The sequence below is a fragment of the Anopheles bellator genome, chromosome 2 (genome assembly GCF_943735745.2).
Source record: "Anopheles bellator chromosome 2, idAnoBellAS_SP24_06.2, whole genome shotgun sequence".
Lineage (NCBI taxonomy): Eukaryota > Metazoa > Arthropoda > Insecta > Diptera > Culicidae > Anopheles > Anopheles bellator.
The window spans coordinates 27,102,353-27,124,585 of record NC_071286.1 but is presented as its reverse complement, the minus strand read 5'-3'; the positions used below and the strand labels follow the sequence as shown (position 1 = coordinate 27,124,585).

At 51.4% G+C, this 22,233-nt stretch overlaps 4 protein-coding genes across 4 annotated transcripts in view; all 4 read left to right on the top strand.

Annotated features, from left to right (window-relative positions):
- Positions 1 to 4,987, top strand: part of LOC131207283 (hemicentin-1) — a 104,647-nt gene extending 99,660 nt beyond the window's left edge. Inside the window, exon 16 of the mRNA XM_058199895.1 lies at positions 4,430 to 4,987. Within this exon, the coding sequence (XP_058055878.1) occupies positions 4,430 to 4,987 (558 nt within the window). The remainder of the gene's footprint in view (positions 1 to 4,429) is intronic.
- Positions 4,988 to 11,071: 6,084 nt separating this feature from the next.
- Positions 11,072 to 11,941, top strand: LOC131211123 (V-type proton ATPase subunit G). The gene is made up of 3 exons (XM_058204478.1): positions 11,072 to 11,267; positions 11,466 to 11,566; positions 11,762 to 11,941. Exons 1-3 carry the CDS (start codon positions 11,186 to 11,188, stop codon positions 11,927 to 11,929), a joined length of 351 nt encoding a protein of 116 aa, XP_058060461.1. The 5' UTR covers positions 11,072 to 11,185; the 3' UTR covers positions 11,930 to 11,941.
- A 945-nt stretch (positions 11,942 to 12,886) lies between these two features.
- Positions 12,887 to 14,615, top strand: LOC131211114 (arrestin domain-containing protein 17-like). The gene is made up of 2 exons (XM_058204467.1): positions 12,887 to 13,034; positions 13,519 to 14,615. The coding sequence occupies exons 1-2, from the start codon at positions 12,887 to 12,889 to the stop codon at positions 14,613 to 14,615; spliced, it is 1,245 nt and encodes a 414-aa protein (XP_058060450.1).
- Positions 14,616 to 15,405: 790 nt separating this feature from the next.
- Positions 15,406 to 17,164, top strand: LOC131211116 (arrestin domain-containing protein 3-like). Its single transcript, XM_058204469.1, has 2 exons — positions 15,406 to 15,923; positions 16,024 to 17,164. The coding sequence occupies exons 1-2, from the start codon at positions 15,788 to 15,790 to the stop codon at positions 16,953 to 16,955; spliced, it is 1,068 nt and encodes a 355-aa protein (XP_058060452.1). The 5' UTR covers positions 15,406 to 15,787; the 3' UTR covers positions 16,956 to 17,164.
- The last annotated feature ends 5,069 nt before the right edge of the window (positions 17,165 to 22,233 follow it).

Genomic DNA, 22,233 nt, shown 5'->3' with positions numbered 1-22,233 from the left:
GTTGGCGGGCGCGGATGACAGGACACGGTGGCCGTCGTCAACTCGGTCGGCCCGGAGAGCCAAAGGGCACCGGAAAAAGCGAGTCACTTTTTCAGCTTCTTTTCTCCGCATCAATTCACTCCATTTACTCGTTTGTATGACTCACTTTTTTGCCACCATTCCGGCTGTCTGTTTGTTTGAGGAGTGCACCGATGCCCCGAAGACCGAAGCCGGAGGATTCGTTCGCTTGCACGACACTCAACTGACTGATGATCGCCCCGCAGGGGGGCTGGCCCGAAGATGCGATAAGAAAGGATGAGAAGGACACCCACAGGCCCTTACCTGGAGGCCGGGTCGGGCTAGTCGAACTCAACCGAGCAGAACGTAACTCCACAATCTCTGACAGACTGGCTGGCTGGCCAGGACTCGTATGGAAGTTCAAGGAGCACCGGTCCGGTCGGACGGATCAAACCCTCCCGCTGTGCTGCAGAAAACACCGACCGAAGACGAAACCCTCGGCTGCACGTCCTGCACGTGGCAAAAAGTAGCCACAAGATGGAAGCGGAAATGAGCATAACAAGATGACCCAGTTGGATAACGTTATTTTTTAAATGAGATCGCACAATGTGTCGCCCTCAGGGGGACGGCGTGTGGTCCCCACGTCCCTTCACCGGGCAATCCCCGGGTGGCACATGCTTTTGACACGGTTGCCCCGGCTGGGACCTGCGCCAGGAGGCTTCATCATCACCGGCGCACACTTCCCCATCGATTTGTTGCTCATCAAATTTTCTGCACCATCGGGCCGCCACAGCCACAGTTCCGGGCCCCAAAAAAGTCTGTCCTCCGCATCGGTGCAGAAGGCGTCCGCTATGTCCGCCATCAATGGACTTGTTGGAGCGAAAACACAGACATCCCAATGCTCTGGATCTGGCATTGGTGGATTGCGAGGATAAAAAGGAACACGTTCGGCTAGTGGACTTCTTGGCAGTGCCTAAAAGAAGTCGGTGCCACAAGAAGTCGGTGCCCAACTTGCAAGTCCCTGTTCGAGTACGGAACCGGCTTCCTGGTTGGAGTATTTTCCATACTTTCCATCGTCCGGTTCAGTTTTTCCACGAATCGAATGCAACCTCGCGTTACAGAACTGCGCCAATCGGGAGACGATGGCACGGATGGCCAACGGAGTGACTCAATTTTAAAAGCGTTCGTTTGGTGCAATCGACTTCATGCCGTGGGTTCAAGCAAGTTGGGTTTTAAGAACTAACTTTTAATTGTTTTTTTCCTTTCATTAGGAACGTTCTACATCGACACACGAGCAGTCTGCCGTTTTTCATTACCAGATTGCCATCGATCGACTAGTTTTATTTTTGAAGTACGTTTTGTCACAGTTTCGATTCCAGTTTCAAGGCCGGCCGTAATTGTCGGGACAATGATCCGACGGATCGGCATTTCAAAACAGAAGCTAGGGGTAGGATAAAAGTACGGATCATTGACAATCAATCCATAGTTTTTTTAGGATGGTCCTTGATTGATTTTTTTTCGGTTCGGGAGCAATTTGTAAAGGATTTCAATGACAAAGCAAAAGGTTTCAGGTCGATTAAGAATACTCTAAACACCGAAGGGCCGCTCGAACCGCCGCCAGCATCTTTTCCTTCTACAAATTGACTCTAACCGATCCTTTGATCAGGATGCTATCAATTTAAAACCTATTCAATCAACTACCAAATTGTGGTGCCAGAAACGTTTGCCATAGGACGACTACTTCAGAACAGAAGAGACATTGAAAGAAGGAAAACCATTTGCGAATTACTGCTGGCACGAGAGCAAACAGCGGTTCTTGTAGCGAATCGTCACTGATGATGAAAAGTGAATTTATTACGAGAATTCTAAACCTAAAGGCACTGGGTACGACCTAGTCAACCAGGTCAGGTCCATTGCAACCAAAGCGAAAAGTTATGCTGTGCATATGGTGGGAAATGAAAGGTGTGGTGTACTATGAGCCTGTACAATCTAATTAAATTTCTCCTGGATAACAATATCGAAAAGAATTAATGCGTTTGAAACATGCTTTGGCCATAAAACGACCAGAATGGGATAAACGGACTTCGGATTACTACTTGTTCCGTTGCATGAGTAACGATTTGGCAGCACAGCAGTTCATTTCTTATGGAAGTATTGAAAAAAAGATCTCTGATTGGATCGCTAAAGATAAGAAGTCTATCGACAAGAAATCTAGGAATTAGCTGAAAGATGCGAGAAAGTAGTAGCTTAAAACTAGATATTGTAGTGTATACGTAGGCCTAGTGTATAAGAGTCTACAGGTATGAAACAACAGATCCCCTAAGAGACTTCTTAAGACATTAATGTTCGACCAGTTCCAGTGAGCTTCAGGATATGGACTAATGAGAAGAAAAATTTCTACAAAAATCGTCGGCATTCTTCAGAAAAAGTTGAGAATCGCTTCCGGTGACAAGAATTGTGATCATTCCCCGTTCTCCGTTTGATGTGCCAGTACCAGTTCTTATCTAAACCCTCTCCAATCCAGCCCCCAACTTGTAACGCTGACTTTCAGCAGAATGCCGCACGGATAGCAACTTGGTGCCCGGTTGAAGTGCACGCACGCTACGAACATCCGTAATGAGACAGATTTGATTCGAAAGCATTTGGAATTCCTTTCGATGGCGGCCTCGTCCCAAGGCTCTGCATGTTGTTGCGGAAAGTAAATACCTTGCATTCCTGCACCGACCGACCGACCGACTGTCGGTTAAACAATGTTAAGCGGGGACACACATTCCGGGCATAGTGTGTGTCTCTAGGCCGTCGGAAAGCCACCCGCGGCCCAGATCACAAATCACGGCTCACGTCAGACGCCCGGCACACTATGCAACGCGAGCCATCGGCGGTGTCCTGTCGGCGTTGGTCGGTGCATTTCGAATGCACGACCCGGTTGCGATGCCGGGCGTCCCAAACACACGGGGCTCGCAATTCACGCACGAACGCACACGCGAACTCGTTGCGGTTTGGTGCTTGGCGTCCGGACCCGACGAGGCCCCGCGAACCGCGCGGCGAACTGGAAAAACAAAGCGGGCCCTCCCAACGAGGAAAAGCAGCAATCCTGCCCGGGGGGGGCACCCGAGTGACGTCCGGCATTCGAAAGGCTGCATTCCGGCAGAGACCCCACTTTTATGCACTTCTCGATGGACCTCCCGGGGCCATCGTTGGGCAGACGATGCCGGGCCAGTTGTGTTACTTCAGCTGGCAATCTTTCATTCCGCTTATCACGACGACGGCTGGCGGGCTGGCTGTCGGCGCCCCGAGCCCGCCCACTCAGAGAGATTGTGGCAATATTTACCTAACCCTAGCCCGTAGGTCCTGCCCTAGGTTTGGGCCACTCGGTGCCACGCACAGAGAAGAAGGGGCGAAAGTAACGAATCACGGCCGATCTGTCACGCGAGTCCGTCACCTCTCGTCCGGTCCACAATGTTTGGTTTGGCCGCGCGTTCGGACGCGCTTCGACCGAAAATTGCCAACTAAGCAGGTAACGGCGATGTCGTCGACGACGGTGGCGCCGTTCGAAAATAAATGTCCCACAAACAGCAAGTCATCAATCCAATCAAAAAGCCATATAAACGTGGCGCCCGGTGCCGTTTGCCACTTTGGAGCGTCCACTTGTCGACGGCACCTCTTTCGGCGAGTTGGCTTCCGGTTTCGCGCGCGCGCGCCCCCGGAAGCCGGAAGCATCCTGAAAAACCCGGCTTCCCACGGTGACAGCAGCAGCCACAGCATCCAGGTAGTGGCCGGCTCGGAGGATTAATTTGAAACATCGAAAATAAATTAGCCCGAGCGCAGCCGTTGGGACTCGAGCCAACAAACCACGAACTATGATTGAGCTGTTTTTCGGGTTCGAGATAGGGAGAACCCTCGGCTGCCGCTTTCCGGTGTCATTTGGACGGATGTGGCAATAGATTTTGAAACCAGCTCCGCTGACGACGGTGCCGTGTTCGGTGCAAATTAAAAGTGTGAAAGTAGTTAAGCGAGTTCAATAAAGTTTCCATCTCTCGCCGACCGTTGGCAGAGCTTTGGGTGAGTCCGAGAAAACGTGGTGCGTCATCTCGAACAAATTAAGTCCCGCGCCGGCGACGGTCCGACTTTTGGGGCTTCATTACAACTTTTGCCAATCAAGAACTCGGAGCGCGCGATATTGAGTGTGCTTTTTGTATGAGGAGCGTTCGTCAAGTGTCTCCAGGGGTCTGGAGAAGCCTATCTGCCCTATCATGGTTCCCTTACCACCCCACCCCCCCCCCCACACACACAACCTTAAGTAAGTAAATGAAAGCAACGGTCCACCTGGCGCACGATTCGCTTCGCCGTGGAACGGAGTGGAGCTTGCAGCCTTAGTGTCGATCGCTTGACACGCTCGAAACTGACCAACTCTTTCCTCGCACCGTTGCAGCCAGCTAATGAAGTGCACTACGCGGAACTAGCCCTGGCCATCCCAGCGTCGCACGAGGACAGCAGCAACAAAACGACGCACCTGAACAACCATCTCAACAAGCTGCCGCCACCGCCGGCGTACAACTACTTCGACGAGCCGACGATCTACGCCCAGATAGACCACGGGGGCTCCTTCAAGGGGGGAGCGCCGCCCGGGGCCGCGGCCGGCGTGCCCAGGGCGGCCAGCTCCTTCCCGCTCATATCACCCGTCTCGCAGCACTCGCAGTCGCACCACCAGCGCCAGCCTCTCCCCAGCCAGTCCCCGCTGACGCTGCAGCTGCAACAGCCGGACGGTACCCCGCAGCACCACCATCACCACCACCAGCAGCACACGCCCCACACGCCAACCACGGCGGCGCTGCTGCAGCTGCAGCAACAACTGCAGCCTGCGCCAGCGCCACTCCTGCAGTCGCCGTCGCTGCAACCGCCCAGCCATAGCAACAGCAAGCAGTATCTGCGGGAAATCGTGACGGTCCGGACGCCGCTGGCCTTTTCGCAGCAGGAAAGCTGCGTCTAACGCGCCCCGCACCGACACGCGTGGCCTTCCGGGCCCGAGACATCGCCACGATGAAGCGCAACGCACACAAGCGCCTGGAGTCCTGGCCTTCCCCAATGCTCAAAACTGTGCCGCCAACAGTGAAGCCCACTGGCCCCACTCGGAACACTCGCCAATTCGTGTTCCCGAATTTCGGAGTGTTTAGTCCTTTCGTTTGCCTCGTGCCGTTCGATCACAATGGACTTGGAGCCACCCGAGACCGATTCGAGTACCTCCGTTCGAGGCAGCCTTCGCACAGCGCGCGCCCCGTTAAATCAAACCCAAATTAATTTGCGCCCATTTATAATCGCGCGCCCACTCGGAACAGGACCGGTGGCCGAGGTTTGTTTGTTTGTTTGTTTGTTTGTTTTATTGATTAACTCATTGGCCGGCCTCGGCTAGATGAGCAGGGATTATACAAAGCAATATGCGCACGGGCGCACAAGAACATAAGACTAAGCGAATCTCAGGCGCTCCCTGAAGTCGATCACAGGTAGATTGAAGTCAAAAAGTGACGCCACAGAGTTAAAACATCGAGACATAGCAGCCATGGGCTCGTGGCTGGCGTATTGGTGCGATGAGCGCTGGATCGACAAGGGTTGACGGTGACGAGCTGCATGTCGGGGAACACTCAAACTAATCCTTTCAAGGAGTGCTGGTGCGTCAATGCCACCCAAGAGCAACTTCGCAACAAAGATCGCCTGGTGGTTTCGTCGACGGTTTTGAAGGGATTCAAGTCCTAGGAGGAGGCAGCGAACGTTGTAGTCAGGCGTGTTGTTGTAGCTAATCCACGGCAGCTTCCTCACCGCGAAGCGTGTTAGTTTACGCTGGATTGCCTCCATTCTGATCGACCAGCTCGACTGATAGGGAGACCAGACGATAGCGTTCGATTCTAGTGTAGATCGGACGAGGGAACAGTACAGAGCCTTCACGCACATGGGGTCGTCAAATTCTTCAGTCATTTTAAACAATAGACCTAAAGTACGATTGGCCCGTTTGATGATGTCCTCGTAGTGATCGGTGAATGATAGTTTGGCGTCGAGTATAACACCTAAGTCCTTGATTGCAAGCGCGCGTCTTAGGAGAGTGTCCCCCGCGTAGTAGTCGTGTGTTATCGGCTGTGAGATGCGAGAGAAGGACAGAACATTACATTTGTCGGGACACAGCAGCAACTCGTTCCTGTCGCACCACTCGCACAGAGAAGAGAGAGCGCCTTGGAGACGGATGCAATCGTCAATGGTAGCAACAGGCAAAAACAGCTTGATATCATCGGCATATAATAAATAACAGTTAGTTGGTAGCACATTCACGACATCGTTGACGAAGAGAAGGAACAGAAGAGGGCCGAGGGTACTACCCTGGGGCACCCCTGAGGTGCAAACGAACGGCTCGGACAGTGCATCGCCGACCGCGACTCGGTAGGTTCTGCCAATCAGGTACGACCTAAGCCAGCGAAGTATGTTGTTATTTAAGCCTAGTTTGTCAAGTTTGGCGAGCAGTAGCTCGTGAGATACTCTGTCGAAGGCTGCCTTGAGGTCGGTGTAGATGCAGTCCATTTGCCGGCCTTTATCAAGGCAGCTCATGACGTCGGAGACGAATTTGGCAAGATTGGTGGCAGATGATCGCCTGGGCATGAACCCGTGCTGATCAATACTGACGTAGTGGGAGGCCGAGAGCAAAATTGGAGGTTCAATCTCGGAGCCGACGCGGTTTCGGTGCGGTCGTCCTGCAAACTCCGGTGCCGAGCTGGAGCCGAAACGATCGATCAAATTAATTCCACCGGTCGGCCGGCCGGCCGGCCGGTCGCCATTCGCCGCCGACTAATTGAGTGAGCGAGTGGCGAGCGGGAGTGTCCGAGAAATCGAAACTCAAGACACTGCCGTCAATCTTGACCAATTCGATTGCGGTCGACAAAAGGGTGCAACGGCAGCTCGCGTAACTCGCTATCTGCGTACCGGTTAATCGCGGCCGATTAGAGGTGGTCGAGGCTCAAGGTGTTTGGCATCTTTCAACGCGTGCCTGTAGCCAGTGATGGATGCAGCAAGGCATTAAGGGAAGCGTGTTATGTACGGTGATTCCGTGCCGGTCTGGGTGATTGTCCTGTTTTGGGTTAATGGAAGGTTTATGTAGCATGTCACTGAGCTGCACTCTGGGACACCGAGGCTCGATGTGGCGCTGCCTTTTGAAACTATTATTTCAACAGTCATTTATTTTGCTCAATCCTTTGTACACTGACAAGGTGAATATTTGATGTTTTTATTCGAACAAAGCTTAATTTTTTGGGAGAAAAGAGCCCCGCGTGGTCGGTTCGAAAAGTTTCCGGAATTTTGTGTTTCTTCAAAAATTATTTATTTATACACGAATATCTATTCTCTTTCGTTCAAAGTAATCCCCATCAGATATTATACGCTTATATCAACGTTTTTTTACAATCCTTGAAGTACTTAAAAAATCCTTTTTTGTCATCTTGTTCAGCTCCATATCATCTTTATCTCCTCAATCGTATCTTTAAAAAAAGTCTCAGCCAAATTTGGTTTTCCGGCCCGCAAATCCGGGCGTTTCCGGTGGATTGCTTCGCGCAAACTGCGTATAACCTGCAGATAATATTCCTTATTGACCGTTCTGATTGACCCTATGGCAAGAACTCCTGATGCACCACGCCCCTGCAATCGAAGAAAACTGTAAGCAAAACCCTCACATTCGACCGAACTTGGCTCTTCATCCTTCACATCTTCTCGGCCCCCTTCTCAGAGAACATTTTGAACCACCGATAAACGCTGCTTTGCTCCTAATTTCACGCTCCTAATTTCGTTTTTCACACAAAATTTGAAACGGATTCTTTGCCATCCATTTTTTTGGACGATGAGCCAAAACACGTCCAAGCAAAATAGCTGTCAAAAATTGACTGATTACTCAAAATGGCTCAAAGTTGTCACCATAAGTGAGTGATATTACTACTAACATCACGCCACAAAAACATCGAAAATCGAACATACGTAACGGGCGGAAATTCAAAATTCCGGATACTTTCTGAACAGCCCAAGAATATTTTACTAAAACTATTAATTGATTGGCTTCCATCAATGTTAAGTCGCGAGTGTAAGCTTTCGCTCGGTAATGCCAGTTACCATATTATGTTTTTTTCATCCAACAATTGCGGGCAAACGGTATTCAGCGCTTCGTGGCCCGCATCCGGTTCTCCTAATGGCACCGATGCTAATGGAAAGGATTAATTACACTTAAGCGAACCGAAATTCAAAGCAATAACGCACAAATGCACTCCGCTCAAAGAAGGCCTCCCTTCGGCCGGCGGTAAGTGGCCATCAACGCAGTGGTATCGGAAAACACATTTTCATTTTCCACCCGAACACCGGGGCGCTCCTTTGCAACGTACCATCATTCCGGCGCACTGCCCGCCGCGCTCCCAACTGCGATGCGATGCGTGTGGCCGGCGTTGGGCCGGCAAAAGTGGCGCCATAATTTCCGGGACGTAATAAAACGAAAAACTCCACACCTTTAGGCCGGGCCGGAGTTTTCCTCCGAGGGGAATCAGTTTCGGGAGTAGAACTTCATTGCAAAGCAAAGGCAACAGCGAGAGAAAAAAAACCCCGCTGGACACTCCATCGCGGAGCATAACGGGCCATAATAATTGCGCTAATGTTCGGATATTCCGGAGGGGGGCCCGAAAAAGCGGCCGATATTTTCCACCATTTTATCGACTTCCGCAGTTTCGGGTGTATTAAAATTAATAATTAATTTAAACAACGCACCGACCGCTCCCGGAGCATCCTGTCCCGGCGAGGGCCGGTGTCTGTTGGAGCCGTTATTTTTCCGGGCTCTAAAATTCCATATTTTTGCCAATGCCGTTTTTCACTGGCCTGGCCGAGGGTCCAACCCAACGCACTACATAGGCGCAGCGTTCAGGTGCATCGGGAGTTGCTGTTGCTGAAACATTCATGCCGAGGCCCGAGCCTTCACGCGGTGCATTCGGCCGAGCCTGCACCGGTCCGGGCGTATTTTCGTTTCTCCATAAATAAATTGCTTCGACGGTCTCTGTGTGTAGCATATTTGGTACGTGTCAATGATTTGTTTGCTGTGGCAGCCGGGTTTTTGCAATAAAATACAATGAACGGGTCTTTTCACGCGCGCACCCATTGGCCACAGCACGATTCCGCGAGGGATTGGCCTCTTTTCTCCTTTGTTGGTCCCACTTTTTTATGCTTTATGCTCTGTTGATCCTCCCGAAAGCATTGCACAGCCTCGGCGAAGGTCCTCGAACAAAAAGAAAACCGGGGCTGCAACGGTCGGAGTTCGCGAGTGTTTTGACGAAATGGCAGGCACACTGAGGCTCCTGAGTGTTGTTAGGAGACATATTGGCTGGCTGGCGGGGCTGGTGGTTGCATTATCGAGAAGTTTTACTTTCCACAAATCCAAGAGTGAGTGAGCAAAGAACTGACCTGTCAAACTTCGACACCTTACGAGTAAAGTAAAATTAACGTAAACGCACTCAGCAAGTAACATAGCGAAGCAAAGAAATCACCAAAACCACTACCGGCAGGAGTGTATCCCCTTAGGCGACCGGCAAGAGACGAAAATCAAAACGTGAAACACCCGGCGCAAAGCAAACACACATCTCCACACACGTTTGTCACCCGTTGTTAGGATTAGACTAATTTTGTACATAAGAGCAGCATAACAAGAGTAATACCTATCGAGAGGAAAGTGCATGTCCGACTTCCACCAATAGTGGGCAACAAACAAACCAGAAGCAGACCACGTGTCCATCCTTTTCTGAACCGAATACATGCAAAAGGTAACAAATACCGGCCATCGGCCGGCCTTTTTTCGGTTAACATTGTGAAAGAAACACGCAGACACGGACACACTCTAGGGTAGCATTTAATCCAATTATCTATTACTGTACATAGTGGGTGCTGCACCCACGTACGCGCAAGGCACCGAACTCCGGCTCCCCGGGGACCCGTGTGCTCGGTTTTGCAATCACACTCTACTCTTCAAAAACTACTCAACAAACGGCGGCATTCCCGTCACACGGAGATCAAATGCAACACTAGAATCAATTCACAGGATGTTGTAAATAGTTATACATAATAGCGTGTAAGTCGAACACTCGTCGCCGGTAAAAGTCGCAGACACAGGTTCCCCGAGAAGCCCAGAAACAGTGGAGTGACGGTCTAGGACGGGTACTGCAACGGCTTCCGTTTCCTGTACATGAACTCTTGTTTTTCTACTTCATATTCTATAGGCAAGCAAGTTACTAAGAGACCCACAGCCCACGGGCCCTTTGTCGGGCCTTCCTGGGCCATCCCGAGACCCCCGAGCCGGATGGCGCGCAAGGTGGTTCAACTTTCTTTAGGTCTTTTTTAACGACTAGTTTAATTTGTACAGCAATAGAGAGAAAATGAGAGAGCGAATGTAAGACGACATGGTAAGGACGTCGGAGAACATAAGTGAATTGTTGATCGTACGGGGTTAAGTGGCGTAAGTCGGTTTAAATAAAAACATTTTTTTCTAAATTGTGAAATCTCGTTCTTTTGCGCTGTTTCGGATGCATTTCGACCGTAGGCTTATTTACGTGACAGGATGTTAGAATGCAAATGCTCTAAATGCGGCAACCCATCGTATCGTTGTAACGGTTTTTTCAAATGACAAAACCGGCGTCAAAAGCTTTCCGGAACAACATTGTGTGCAACTGACGGCTGTTGCACGCAATGGTTGGAGGTTCGATCGACCGGTTGAATTTCCTTTGCCATTTGGCGACTTCATCGTCAATCAATTCGTTAAAAGTAATAAAAAGGCGTTGGTACACTTTTCGCTTCGTAAGCCACTGCATAAAAAGTGAAGAATTTGTCTCCAGCTGTTTTGCTCGCCGTCAATCTGGACCCATCAACCCGCCAGCATAGACAGCGATGAAGTTTCACCCGATGGTCGAAAGCTTGCGAAAGCTGCTATCTCGCTCCGACTCACGGCAGTGAACGGTAATCGCCATCGCACTCGCTCGGACAAATGTCAGTCATATGGTTGCGGGTCTGCTGATCACTGCAAATCAGCTCGTGACTTCGAGACGGTCAGTTCGCTCGGTTTTCAGGGCAGTGCGCGCTCTCGTTTTCCTCAGTTCGACGGTTTCAGTACGGTGCCAGGAAAAAGTCCTCCTACACGATGGCCAGCAACACCCAGGGCATCCAGCAGCTGCTGGCCGCGGAAAAGAAGGCCGCCGATAAGGTGGGCGAAGCGCGCAAACGTAAGTTTCGCCGTGAGCCTCTGTAAGCTCCACCGTGAAGGAAAACGGCAACCGGTCACATGACCACTTCGCCATTGTCAGAACTCCCCAAAATGGGGGGGAAACCGTTTCACGGCAGAAATGTCGTAATCCGGCCATCGAACGCGTCGAAAAACGAGCAAAAGAAAGGAGAAAAATAATTTTACTCCACTATTCCAGGCAAGGCACGTCGTCTGAAGCAGGCCAAGGATGAGGCCACGGAGGAAATTGAAAAGTACCGCGCGGAGCGCGATCGCACCTTCAAGGAGTTCGAAGCTAAGGTAGGATTCCGCCCAATCGCCGACTGCTGTCTATCCGGTGGTGTGACAGCATAGCGATTGTGAAATTTACATAACCCTACGTCGCTACCAACCTATCACAGCAAGCGCAGGAGACAATGCTCTGTTGGCTAATAGCGTGGCGTCTACAGAAGGACGGTAGTAACCGGGTGCTCTGTTCTTTCACCCCCTTTCCAGCACGTTGGATCACGTGAAGGCGTTTCGAACAAGATCGATGCCGATACCCGGGCTCGCATCGACGAGATGAACCGTGCGCTCGGCACCCAGAAGGAACCGGTTATCCAGGATGTGCTGTCGTTCGTGTACGCTATCAAGACGGAGGTGCACAAGAACTACCGCCAGTAACCGGGATCTCCGGAAGGTCATCGTCATAACCCGTGCCAGCACCCGGTTTCCAGCGCACCGGTTCTGCGAGCTGATTTTCTAACGAACATTCCGACGAACATGTTTGGCGTAGTTCACACCTTTTTGATTCACACCGTTTGATCCTTCACACAGTTCCACGATTCGTGTACCACATTTTCTTTTTGCTGCCGGATGAGTCCGCCGTCGAGTACTGTCGGTCGTTTTCATCCCGCCAAGCCCTATGGATGTTCAAAGTGGTTTACTGTATTTTAATGTGCTAATGTAAGATTATGTAAAAAAGGAAACGCTCTAGGTTATGCATAATAAAGTATGTGTTAAGGAAAAACGCAGCAACCGCCCTTTCCGGAAGGCGTCGATGTTTCTCAGCGTAGCAGTACATGGGTCAATAATTCCACAAAAGGATATATGAATTAGATTACGGTTGGTTCCTTAGCGAGTACGGACACAAGTGTCAGGAAGCGTGTTGCGAGGTCAGGTGAAAGATCTTTTGTACTTATCGACCCATGTGTTACACCTATCGATGTGATTTAAAATGGAGTCTTTGCAGAAACAATCACTAATTTGTTTGTCTTAATGGAAACATCGATCCACAATACGGCCACCAACACGAGGCCAGGTGCTATTGCACAAACGTAGTGCAGCCCCTACCTACCTGCGGTCATCTGATAACGAGCTAATCTTAACCAAACCTTATCTGAAATTATTTTCGGCTATAACACCAGCACAGTTCAATAGTTGTGCGGTCATTGCCAACCTCTACATGGCCGCCACCGGCACACTTATCGGGACCTGCTCCAGACGAACCATGTCGCGGTGCAATCACCTAGTTTTTGTGGAATCAGTCGTTGTGTCGACCGGATCGTGGTAGGATCGTCACGTTCGCAAGGATCCCGCAAAATCCGTACGCAGCACTTTCGTTTGCCTATCGAACGGAGCATGGGCAGGGATAGCAAAAAGAGCAAACGTTCGAAACACGTCAAGTGTGACGTACTGTTTGATAACAACCCGCAGGGCATTTTCCGAGCCGGGGACACCGTTAGTGGTACCGTCGAGATTCAGTTGGAGAAACCGAAGAAAGTGAGAGGTAAGTGGTGCTGCGAGTCCAGAAATTCAAACTGACAACAACCAGAGTGGCAGACATCAACCGTCAGTGCTTGAAGTTTAGTAGCCTGGAAAGTAGTAATCGGATCGGAACCGGTTGATAGATTTGTTGTGGTGCCGCAAAATGTGCTATTTCGTAACCGAATTCGAATCGACCGTTAGCCGTTACGTCGCAGCCGTCGCAACGATATGGAACCGTATGGGGAAAGGAAGAATCATAAACATTGACCACTTCCCAATTGTTCGCGCTATCTGCAGTTGAAAAGTAATTCGGTGGCTCCCTAGACCTACAACAACATATCACCATAATAGCTGACCTTATCAATCGCCTCGTGAGGTGACTCATCAGGAAAGTGTGTGGTGATAAATCAAAAGCCTAATTTATCGCTGACACCAAGGAACATGATTCATTTTGAAGGAGCAAAACACAAACAATACTAATCCGTTTTAATGTTGTCTCCGGCCAGGAATAGCCCTACGGATCAATGGCTTCGCATCGACATCCTGGAGCGCCCGGGTCAAGGGCACCACCGAGAAGACGGAGAAGAAGAACAAGAAAACAAACTTCAACGGCCGCGAGGACTACTTCGGCAGCATCACGTACTTCGTGGGGTCCGACGTGGGCAACCCGCTGGAGGTAGCGGCCGGCGTGCACCGGTATCCGTTCTTCTGCGTCATCCCGCTCACGGTGCCGACCTCGAAGGAGGGAAAGTATGGCCACGTCCGTTACGTGGTGAAAGTGTCCCTGGAGCGACCGTGGAAGTACGATCACGTCTTCCAGATGCCGTTCATTGTGAAGAGTCACGCCGATCTGAGCCTGGCGGAGGAGCGCATGCTGAAGCCGACCAAGGCCGAGCTGGTGCAGACGTTCTACTTTGGCCTCACGGCGCCCCTGATCGTCACCGCCTGCACGCCCCGCACCGGCTACGCTCCTGCGGAAGTCATCGAGGTGACGGTACACGTGAACAACCAGAGCAGCGTCGATGTGCGCGACATCACCATCAAGTTGCAGCGCGTGGACACCTTCATCAGCCAGGTGCCGGCCGTTCAGGAGTTTTACGAGTTCACGGTGCTAGAGGAGCGCACCATCTCGAAGGTGGCCCGCCGGAACGATGCCGTGTTCGAGGAGAACATCCTGATCGGATCGACCGTCCCGTCCGATGACGAGCGGTGCAACATCATCAAAACCCGCTACGAGCTGGCGATAACTGTCCGGCCGGTGCGGTCGCGCAAGAAGCTGCTCCTCACGCTGCCGATCGTCATCGGTACCGTGGGGCTGCCCACCACCCTCTACCCCACGCACATGCTGGCCAAGGAGCGAGAAGCCCTCGGAATGGGCCCGTCGGTTAATGGCACCGATTCCAGGGACGTGGCACCACCGGAGGTACCTCCCCCACCGTACCCGAGCGAAGAACCGCAGCCATCCACGTCCCGGGCGTTCGTGGCGCCAGACGTCACGCCCGACGACGACCCATCCGGCCCGGCGAGCGACGAAACTGTGGAGCACGAGTTTGAGAAAGGGTCGCAACCGTACACTCCACGCGACTTCGACGAGAACGAATGACCGCTCGGAGGACTTGCGGTTTCTTAGCTTGCGCGGTATTTGGTGCGCATTTTAAGTGTAAAATGTTTTAAAAATGTATCCACTCAATAAAACGTGCTTTCGGATGCTCGACCCCGCGTTTGCGGGGTTGACAAGGGACGTCTCGATGCCTTGCCGCTGATGTCCTGACCTGCCGCAATCGGCATTTCCGACTCCTGGCCAGCTTAGCGCCGTGTGTATGCAGCCGCGGACAAGAAACACGCACGCACACAGACATTCTCCACCAGAGGCCACGAAATACACAAAAATAATACGCTCCTCCGGGTGCGCGAGAATGGATGAAACAAAAAGACGGGGCGCGGAATCTCGACCCCTCCGTGATGGTATGCGTGATGGGTCTTGAGCGCTGCGCCGCGAATCAAAACACGCGATCTCTGGGCGATCGTGCGCCACCCGTCCAGTTGGGGGGTTAGTAGAGAGTTCGCTGCGGCACGCAAAAGACGGCCGCATATTTTTAGTTTCTTCGCTCTCTTTCGCTGGTGCCCCAACCGAATTAACCCTTCCCCATCGTTGACCCGCAATCTGCGCCCCGAACGTGCCCCGCGCGTCTTGCGGTTGGTGCCGTGGTATGCCGTCTTTGTTCATTACTTCTCGGCCGACTGGTGGACTTTACTTTTAGACCGAGCGCCGTGTCCGCGGATTGAATAAACTCCACCGTCTGCTGTGCCGCATCCCGAGAACTTTCACGTTCACCAAAAACTGTGTTGTGTCCACAGGGCTGTGATGAGTGGTTTTTCTTAATCATCGTTGAGCGCCGCGGCCACGAACCACGGCGAAGTTCTGCGCGATGAGTAATGGAGCAAAAGTGGACCCCGCCAGCATTATCGAGGTCCGATGCGCATCTCAGCATCGATTTGACGTACCGTACGCTGCGGCCTACATTATCTGCGGAACCGTACGAAACCGTTAAGTCACCGTGCCGTGGTGTGTAGAAAAAAACCTTTATCCCTGGCCCCGCCGTGGCCGGGAGGAGATAAATGTGCCCAACTGTCGAAGCCGAAGCCGCGCGACCTTATCACTTTATCGAACGGTAGTGGCTAAGTGGCGGACATTTCAGTAACATCGCAGCAGTTGCGCAGTCAGTCAGTTGGAGTCGCAGTTGTGCCGCCGCCGGGAAATCGGGAAACGCCAAAATGCCCAAGGAAAAGAGCTCCAAGCACGTCAAGTGCGAAATTCTATTCGAGAACAATTCGAACGGCATTTTCACGGCCGGCGATCATGTCGCCGGCTTCGTCGAGTTGCAGCTGACCAAGATAAAGAAAGTGCGAGGTAAGTACGCGGCGAAGGCCGCTTTGGGATCGATCGATGTGCCCGTCCTTCCGTGGCCGCTTATCTTACGGTTCGTTTTCGATATCTCCCTCCCCACCAGGTGTGTGCCTTAATATTTCCGGGTTTTCGGCCGTGTTCTGGGAGGCCAAGGTACCGGATGGGCCGAAAAACAAAAAGACGAAGGCACAGTTCAAGGGCCGCGAGGACTTCATCAAGAAGAAACTGTACCTCGCCGGGGCGGAAAATGGTGCCGGAATACAGCTGCCCTCCGGTGCGCTGCGGTACAAGTTCGACTTTCAAATTCCTCCAACGGTGCCAACCTCGATGGAGGGAAAATACGGCCATGTGCGCTATCTGCTGCAAGTGACCTTGGAGCGTCCGTGGAAGTTTGACCACAACTTCCAGAAACCGTTCACCGTGGTGTGCCTGGCCGATTTGAACCAGAGCAACGAAGTCCTGTGCATACCGACCAAGGCCGAGAGCATGATGACGTTCTACTGCGGATTCTGCCGCTCGCGGCCTCTGATAGTTTCGGCAACCACACCCAAGTCCGGCTATACACCCGGGGAAACGATCGAGCTGGAGGTGTTTGTCCAAAACTCCAGCACGGTGGCGGTCAGTGAGATTGAGATTAAGTTTCAAAAGTTACTGAAATTCATCAGCCAGACGCGTGTGATCGGCCAGACGCAGATTCCGCTCGTGGAAACCAACGTCCAGTACGAAGTGCTGACCGTGCGCAAAATACCCACCATACAGGGGGAAAACGATGCACGGTTTGTGGAGAACTTCGTCGTCAACCCGATACCGTCCACCGAGACAACGCACAGCAGTATCGTGCATGTCTCGTACGAGCTGGCCATCTTGGTGAAACCGCAGAGGTCCACCAAGCGGATGAAGCTGAACATACCGATTACCATCGGCAAGATCCCGCTGGCAGGTTCGGCGACGCCATATTCGATTTCGGGAGGCGTCCACAAACTGGCCACCACTCTAGGAGAGCAGTGCAGCGCCCCGCCAGCTTACGAGGAGTAGCCACGGGCCACGGGGGCGGTGGGGCAGGAACTGACCGACATCGGGTTTTTTTTGTGATACTGTGGAACACGACAAACAGACGGGACGTGATTAGTGATTACGGAACAGTGCTTAAGAGGATGCTTACCAGACCGTCCCACCAGAGCGGCTGACTTTTAAACTGTGTGCAATTACCGTCAACTGTTTATATCTTTATGCCTTTTGTAGAAAAAAAATATATATACACAAACCGACAAAAACGCCATTTCACTCTTTCGGACGATGAATGCCGTTTTCTTAAACACGATCAGTGGAGTAAAACCTCGAAAATATTTTCAGATTAAGCTTCACTCCTGTGTTGGTTGGTGCGTAAATGTAGCGAAAAAGCTTGAAAAGCTCGTATCGTGAAAACAGATATCGTAGCGTATTGTTAAAATCGATACAGATAAGGTATCTTTCCACGATTAACCAAAGGCCATTGAGTTTATCAATCAGTATCCAAAACGGGTGGTAAACTTGGCATTTCCGTTTCGCTAGCAAGGTACCTTTTCCAGTGATTGCGGTTGATTAGGATTGATAATTTGCATTTACAAAAACACACATTTTCATCGTAGAAAGGGTCGTATTTTCGAACGAACGAAATAAGTAGTTCAGTGCTAGCCCTTCAGGGCTGCCGCCGGTGCTGGCAGCTGATTGGAATGTCAACAGTGCGCTCTTGTTGTTGTTGCTGCGTTATTATAGACTTTGAGCGCAGGGCTTCATTCGTGTCTTAAACAGTGCGCTCTGGTTGCATCCGAAAGCAGCGTTTTCCCGTGGGCCAAACACCGTGCAGAAAATGCCTGCGCTGCGGACAATCACCCTGTTCGGTAAAACTGCCCGAAACGAACCCTAAATAATCCGACTAACCGTACAAATATCGATTGTTGTTACGTTTCAGCTAGCCTTCAGTTTGACAGTTCGCCAGCTCGCACACCACGAAGCCGTTTCGCCCAGCGACACCAACACTCCCGCAAACCCACCCAAGAAAAAGCAGTTGACGTTGTGGAATGGCCAACAGTATAAATTTGGATCTCCGACGATGCAGGACTTCTCTGAAAAATCAATTCGGCCCGCGGCTAGTGAAACGGTTGTGAAAGTGTTTTGGTGTTATTCCTCCCCGCCGCTGGCGAAGAAGCGGCAGCAGCAGCAACCACGGTGCCATCTTCGGCTGCCGTCCCCGTGCCCCGTGCTGGTGCGGCCGCTAGCGGGACTACTATCGTTGTCGTCCAGTCACTATCTCTGCCGACCGCCAGACTGAGGAGCAGCGCGCCTGCACGGCAACCACCAGTGCCTAGCACAGCGAAGTGAACGTGGTTTTTGAGAGGGTCCGCGCGGCAGCCGCAGCTGCTACATTGCGCTGAGGCGCTGGGTTGCGTTGCGCCGCGTAGCAAAAATATCGCCAACGAGTGGTTCGTTTTTTCGGGTTGTTGTAATGGCGATCCAGGCCTTCCGCGATACGCGAGACGACGTGTGAGCTCACGACACGCGGAGAGAGTCTTCTTCGCAGTGCACGGCGAGCGTACAAATGCTGCGTTTGCGGCCGTCCGACTTCCTGCGACGAGTGTGAGTGAGATTGTGCGGGCTGGGTGTGTGCGCACGAAGTGGCGCAGGCAGCTGTCAGAACAAGGGGATCGCGAGCGCTGCTTGAAAAGTGTCTGGCACATGCCACATTCGAATCCTTTGACCTCAGTGCAACCGTGTGATACAATGGAAGATTCTTTCGTGTAACACTGATAAATTCGATGACGACTCGTAAGCGTTGCAAGGAAAACGCACTAGTGAGTGAGTGAGAAAGGTTGAGAAAGAAACAGGGCAGGCAGCTACGGTGCAGCAGCGGGAACGGTCTAAAGAAAGGGAAAGGTACGTTTTCGGTCAATCACTTTCAGTTGAAATGCACTCTCGAAAATCGGGCAGTTCAAGTTAGTGTTCTGTGGATGCGAGTATTTAGTAAAAGTAGCGCAATAATTGATAATGATATTCATAAAAGAATGTGAAAGCTGCAGCAACAACCTCGGCCCAAAGGCACATTCTTGTGCTCGCCTACTTTTGTTCCTTATAGAGACTTTGAGCTTGAAGCTTCTTTCGTCTCTCTTTTTCGCCTACTAGATGCACTCTGGTGTACCTTTCGGGGTACGTTATCCCCCAACAACCGGGTTGGCCCCACTGTACAAACATCAAAAATTCATTTGTTTGTTTTTCGCCCATTTATCTCGCGCACCAACACACGCCGACCGAGGCCGGATTCGCTTCTTCTTCGCGTATCCCTTAAAGAGCGCAATGAGCGCGCGCACGATTCGTTGTAATTTCTTTGACGAATTTTGTATATTTGATTTTTTTGCCCACTTCTTTCGCGTACCGTGGTAGTGGTTGCTATATTTAGAGACGGTCCAAAAAAAAGCGATAGAACCACACAAAAAACGGTCATCCGAGCCGAAGCGCTCTGTTCCTGTGGGGCGCGATAAAACCAGCGAGCGCATGACGCGAGCCGGAGGCGGTTGCGACGACGGTTGAAACAAATATTGATTAAACTCCGACAACACGGCGGAGTACGCGAGGTACAGAGCGCTTCCACCGTGCATGTTGAACCACGCACGGTCGATGATCGCACGGTCTCAGTTACCTCTGGTGCCTCTTTTTTTTACAGATAATTTTCGTTTCGCTGCCCGAACCGCCCGCTCGCCCGCTTGCTGGCTTGTTCCCTTGTCGGAAGCGCGATCAACATGTAAACTGTTTCCGCTCGAGAATGCCGCCCCCCCCCCACCCAAGTGGGTCAGCGCTCAATTTGGTAGATTGTTGTTAAGGAAGGTGTACATTATCCGGTCAACAAGCGAAGGTCGATCGATGCACGAGAACGCTCAATCAGAGCAGGTGAGACGATCTGTACGCGCTCTCTGCACACTCACGCACACTGGCGTGACCGAGAACCGCGAGAACGGTCGCCACAATCCGCCATCGGCTCCGCATTGCGCACAGCACAATGACTACGTTTTCTCCATCGCTGGCTAGGGTGTGCCGTGGAAATTGAATCGACGCTTGAAATTGTACCCTTGCAGGCCAACATACTACCGATGACTGGCCACACGACACGAGGGTTGTCCACGCTCTCGCTGGGCACGACCCAGAACCAACCCTTCTGTGCAAGCCTTTATCTCGTCCGTTCTATTTTTCATCATGGCCTGCTCTCTGCGCAACGGATGGGGAATAGTTGCTCGCGTTAGTATTGGTGCGATGGTAGCCGGGACGACGGATAGAAAAATGCTAATCTTTTCTAGTCCCGCGGAGTTCTGGGTCGATGATTTCAGCGGTCCGTTGCCTAAATAGCTCCGGCTGATTCATGTTCGATATGAAACAAAACAAATTTTCTATTTCACCAAATTGCTCCACAATGCATAGCGTTAAATTTGGCAACCAGCTACGAGCAAGGAATACACTAGACAACATCACGAAAGAAAAACTATGTCAAGCATACAAAACAAAATAAAAACACGTGATGACGTATGCTGGCCGAGCGGATGTTGCGGACGTGGTCCGTTTCTGGTGGACATTAAGATGAACAAAAACAAACCCAGCGCGCGCGACACAACCACCACCTTGGCGAAGATTGAGATTGAAGATTTCGAAACCACTCTTATCGCCTTATGTTGGCAGTGCAGCGACGTTTCAACGATGCGACCACGAGACGAGTGTCCGGTTTAGTCCTGGTCCGTCGTTTCGACACTCTCACGATGGCTACAGCATAGTTCACTGGTCGCGCATAGCATGCGCCCAGCTGATTTATTTGCATCGAACCATCGGCCCCGGCCCCGGCTCCGTTCCTTTCTTTCCATTCGCCCGTTTGCGCCGATCTTCGCACGCCGTCAATTGACTTCAACCAGCTTACGCAAACTTCATCAAAGCAGCAGTGTTTTGAAGTGCGATATGATAGATGTGTTTGTGTGTAGTAGGCGCCGCACGACTAGATGGGAACGGCCAACAATTGACAATAGGGAGACACCCGAGACTGTGGTCGCCCATGTTGCACCGCCTTTCCTGTGGTTTAGAAGTTCAGACCTTCTCTCATGGCATCTGCGGCGGTTGGTGACATGCCGGTGGCCACCACGGGACACTCCCAAGCCTCACAGGGCGGCCGTGAACCCTTTCGGTGGACGAATTTACGATTATCGAAGGGCACCTGATAACGACACGCTGATTTTCCAGTAAACGTCACTTGTATTTATGCTTTTATTTGTTTTTGAAATTCCCGAGATAAGCGAGCAATAGTCTCAGGTGTAGTCATTTTTATTTTATTTATTTGTCTATTTTAACCAAAACGTTAGATAACGATTGCTAACCAAATTGTGTCACGTAATTCTCCTTCTCTTTCTCTGTGTTCCGGGTTCGGCTGATCATGGCCGCCAAACAAGTTCCCCGTATGGCAGTAGAAGTAATAAAAATAGCCTGAATGCAATCCAAGGCTCTGTACTACGGCGATCACACGTTAAATAGAGTGTGCTCTCCATTAATTGGACCAATGTTGGGTCCGACTGAGGATCGTGTACAGCACATGCGCACATCTCTATCGCTCCGGTCCACGAATTCGAATGGCTTCTCCGATGCTGCCACGTTCCACGATGCCTGCCGCCCGGCGGTATGTCTTCCTGCGTACTTGAGCAGCCGCGGAATGGTCAGATAGCATCCGCCCTCGGTCACTAGCGTTGGTAGAACGCACCACCAAGCACTGACACGGGCAAGGGGAACACGGGTATCATGTGTGGCGACTGATGGGTTTAACGGCAATTGTTGCCACCGCTGCCGTCGGCCACTTCCTGTTTCTATCACACTAAACAATGCCCGCGTGACATGGATGCTGCTGGTGGTGCACGAGCGAGCGGAAGCCATCGGTTCCAGTATTCGTAGCAACAAATTTGAATAATATCATCTCATCGAGAGAAAAAGAGAGATAGAGAGTGTGTAGACACATAGGGCGCTTGGCGATAGCATCACCGATGGACATTTAATCGTTTAGCAACACCATTCCGTAATAGGGATCTCCGTTAGGTCTGTCGTTGCGTTACGGTCTTTTCGTATTTTGAAAACCGTTTGAATGCTTGGTTCCCTCGTTAACTAATTGGTACGACCGGACCGGGGACTGAGTGTACCAATTTCGCCCTTTCCGCGAGAGGCGCAATGGTGACCGCGTCAGCATACTATTCTGCACAACAACCAACGCATCCATTGGCAATTGAATTATTTTTATTCATTTAATTATCTTCGTTGATCC

Bases quoted from the DNA above. Each gene is read 5' to 3' on its own strand.
- LOC131211123 (XM_058204478.1), top strand. From the start codon at position 11,186: ATGGCCAGCAACACCCAGGGCATCCAGCAGCTGCTGGCCGCGGAAAAG. The intron at 11,268-11,465 runs GTAAGTTTCGCC...CCACTATTCCAG, and splicing joins GGTGGGCGAAGCGCGCAAAC to GCAAGGCACGTCGTCTGAAG. The intron at 11,567-11,761 runs GTAGGATTCCGC...CCCCCTTTCCAG, and splicing joins TCAAGGAGTTCGAAGCTAAG to CACGTTGGATCACGTGAAGG.
- LOC131211114 (XM_058204467.1), top strand. From the start codon at position 12,887: ATGGGCAGGGATAGCAAAAAGAGCAAACGTTCGAAACACGTCAAGTGT. The intron at 13,035-13,518 runs GTAAGTGGTGCT...GTCTCCGGCCAG, and splicing joins GAAACCGAAGAAAGTGAGAG to GAATAGCCCTACGGATCAAT.
- LOC131211116 (XM_058204469.1), top strand. From the start codon at position 15,788: ATGCCCAAGGAAAAGAGCTCCAAGCACGTCAAGTGCGAAATTCTATTC. The intron at 15,924-16,023 runs GTAAGTACGCGG...CCTCCCCACCAG, and splicing joins CAAGATAAAGAAAGTGCGAG to GTGTGTGCCTTAATATTTCC.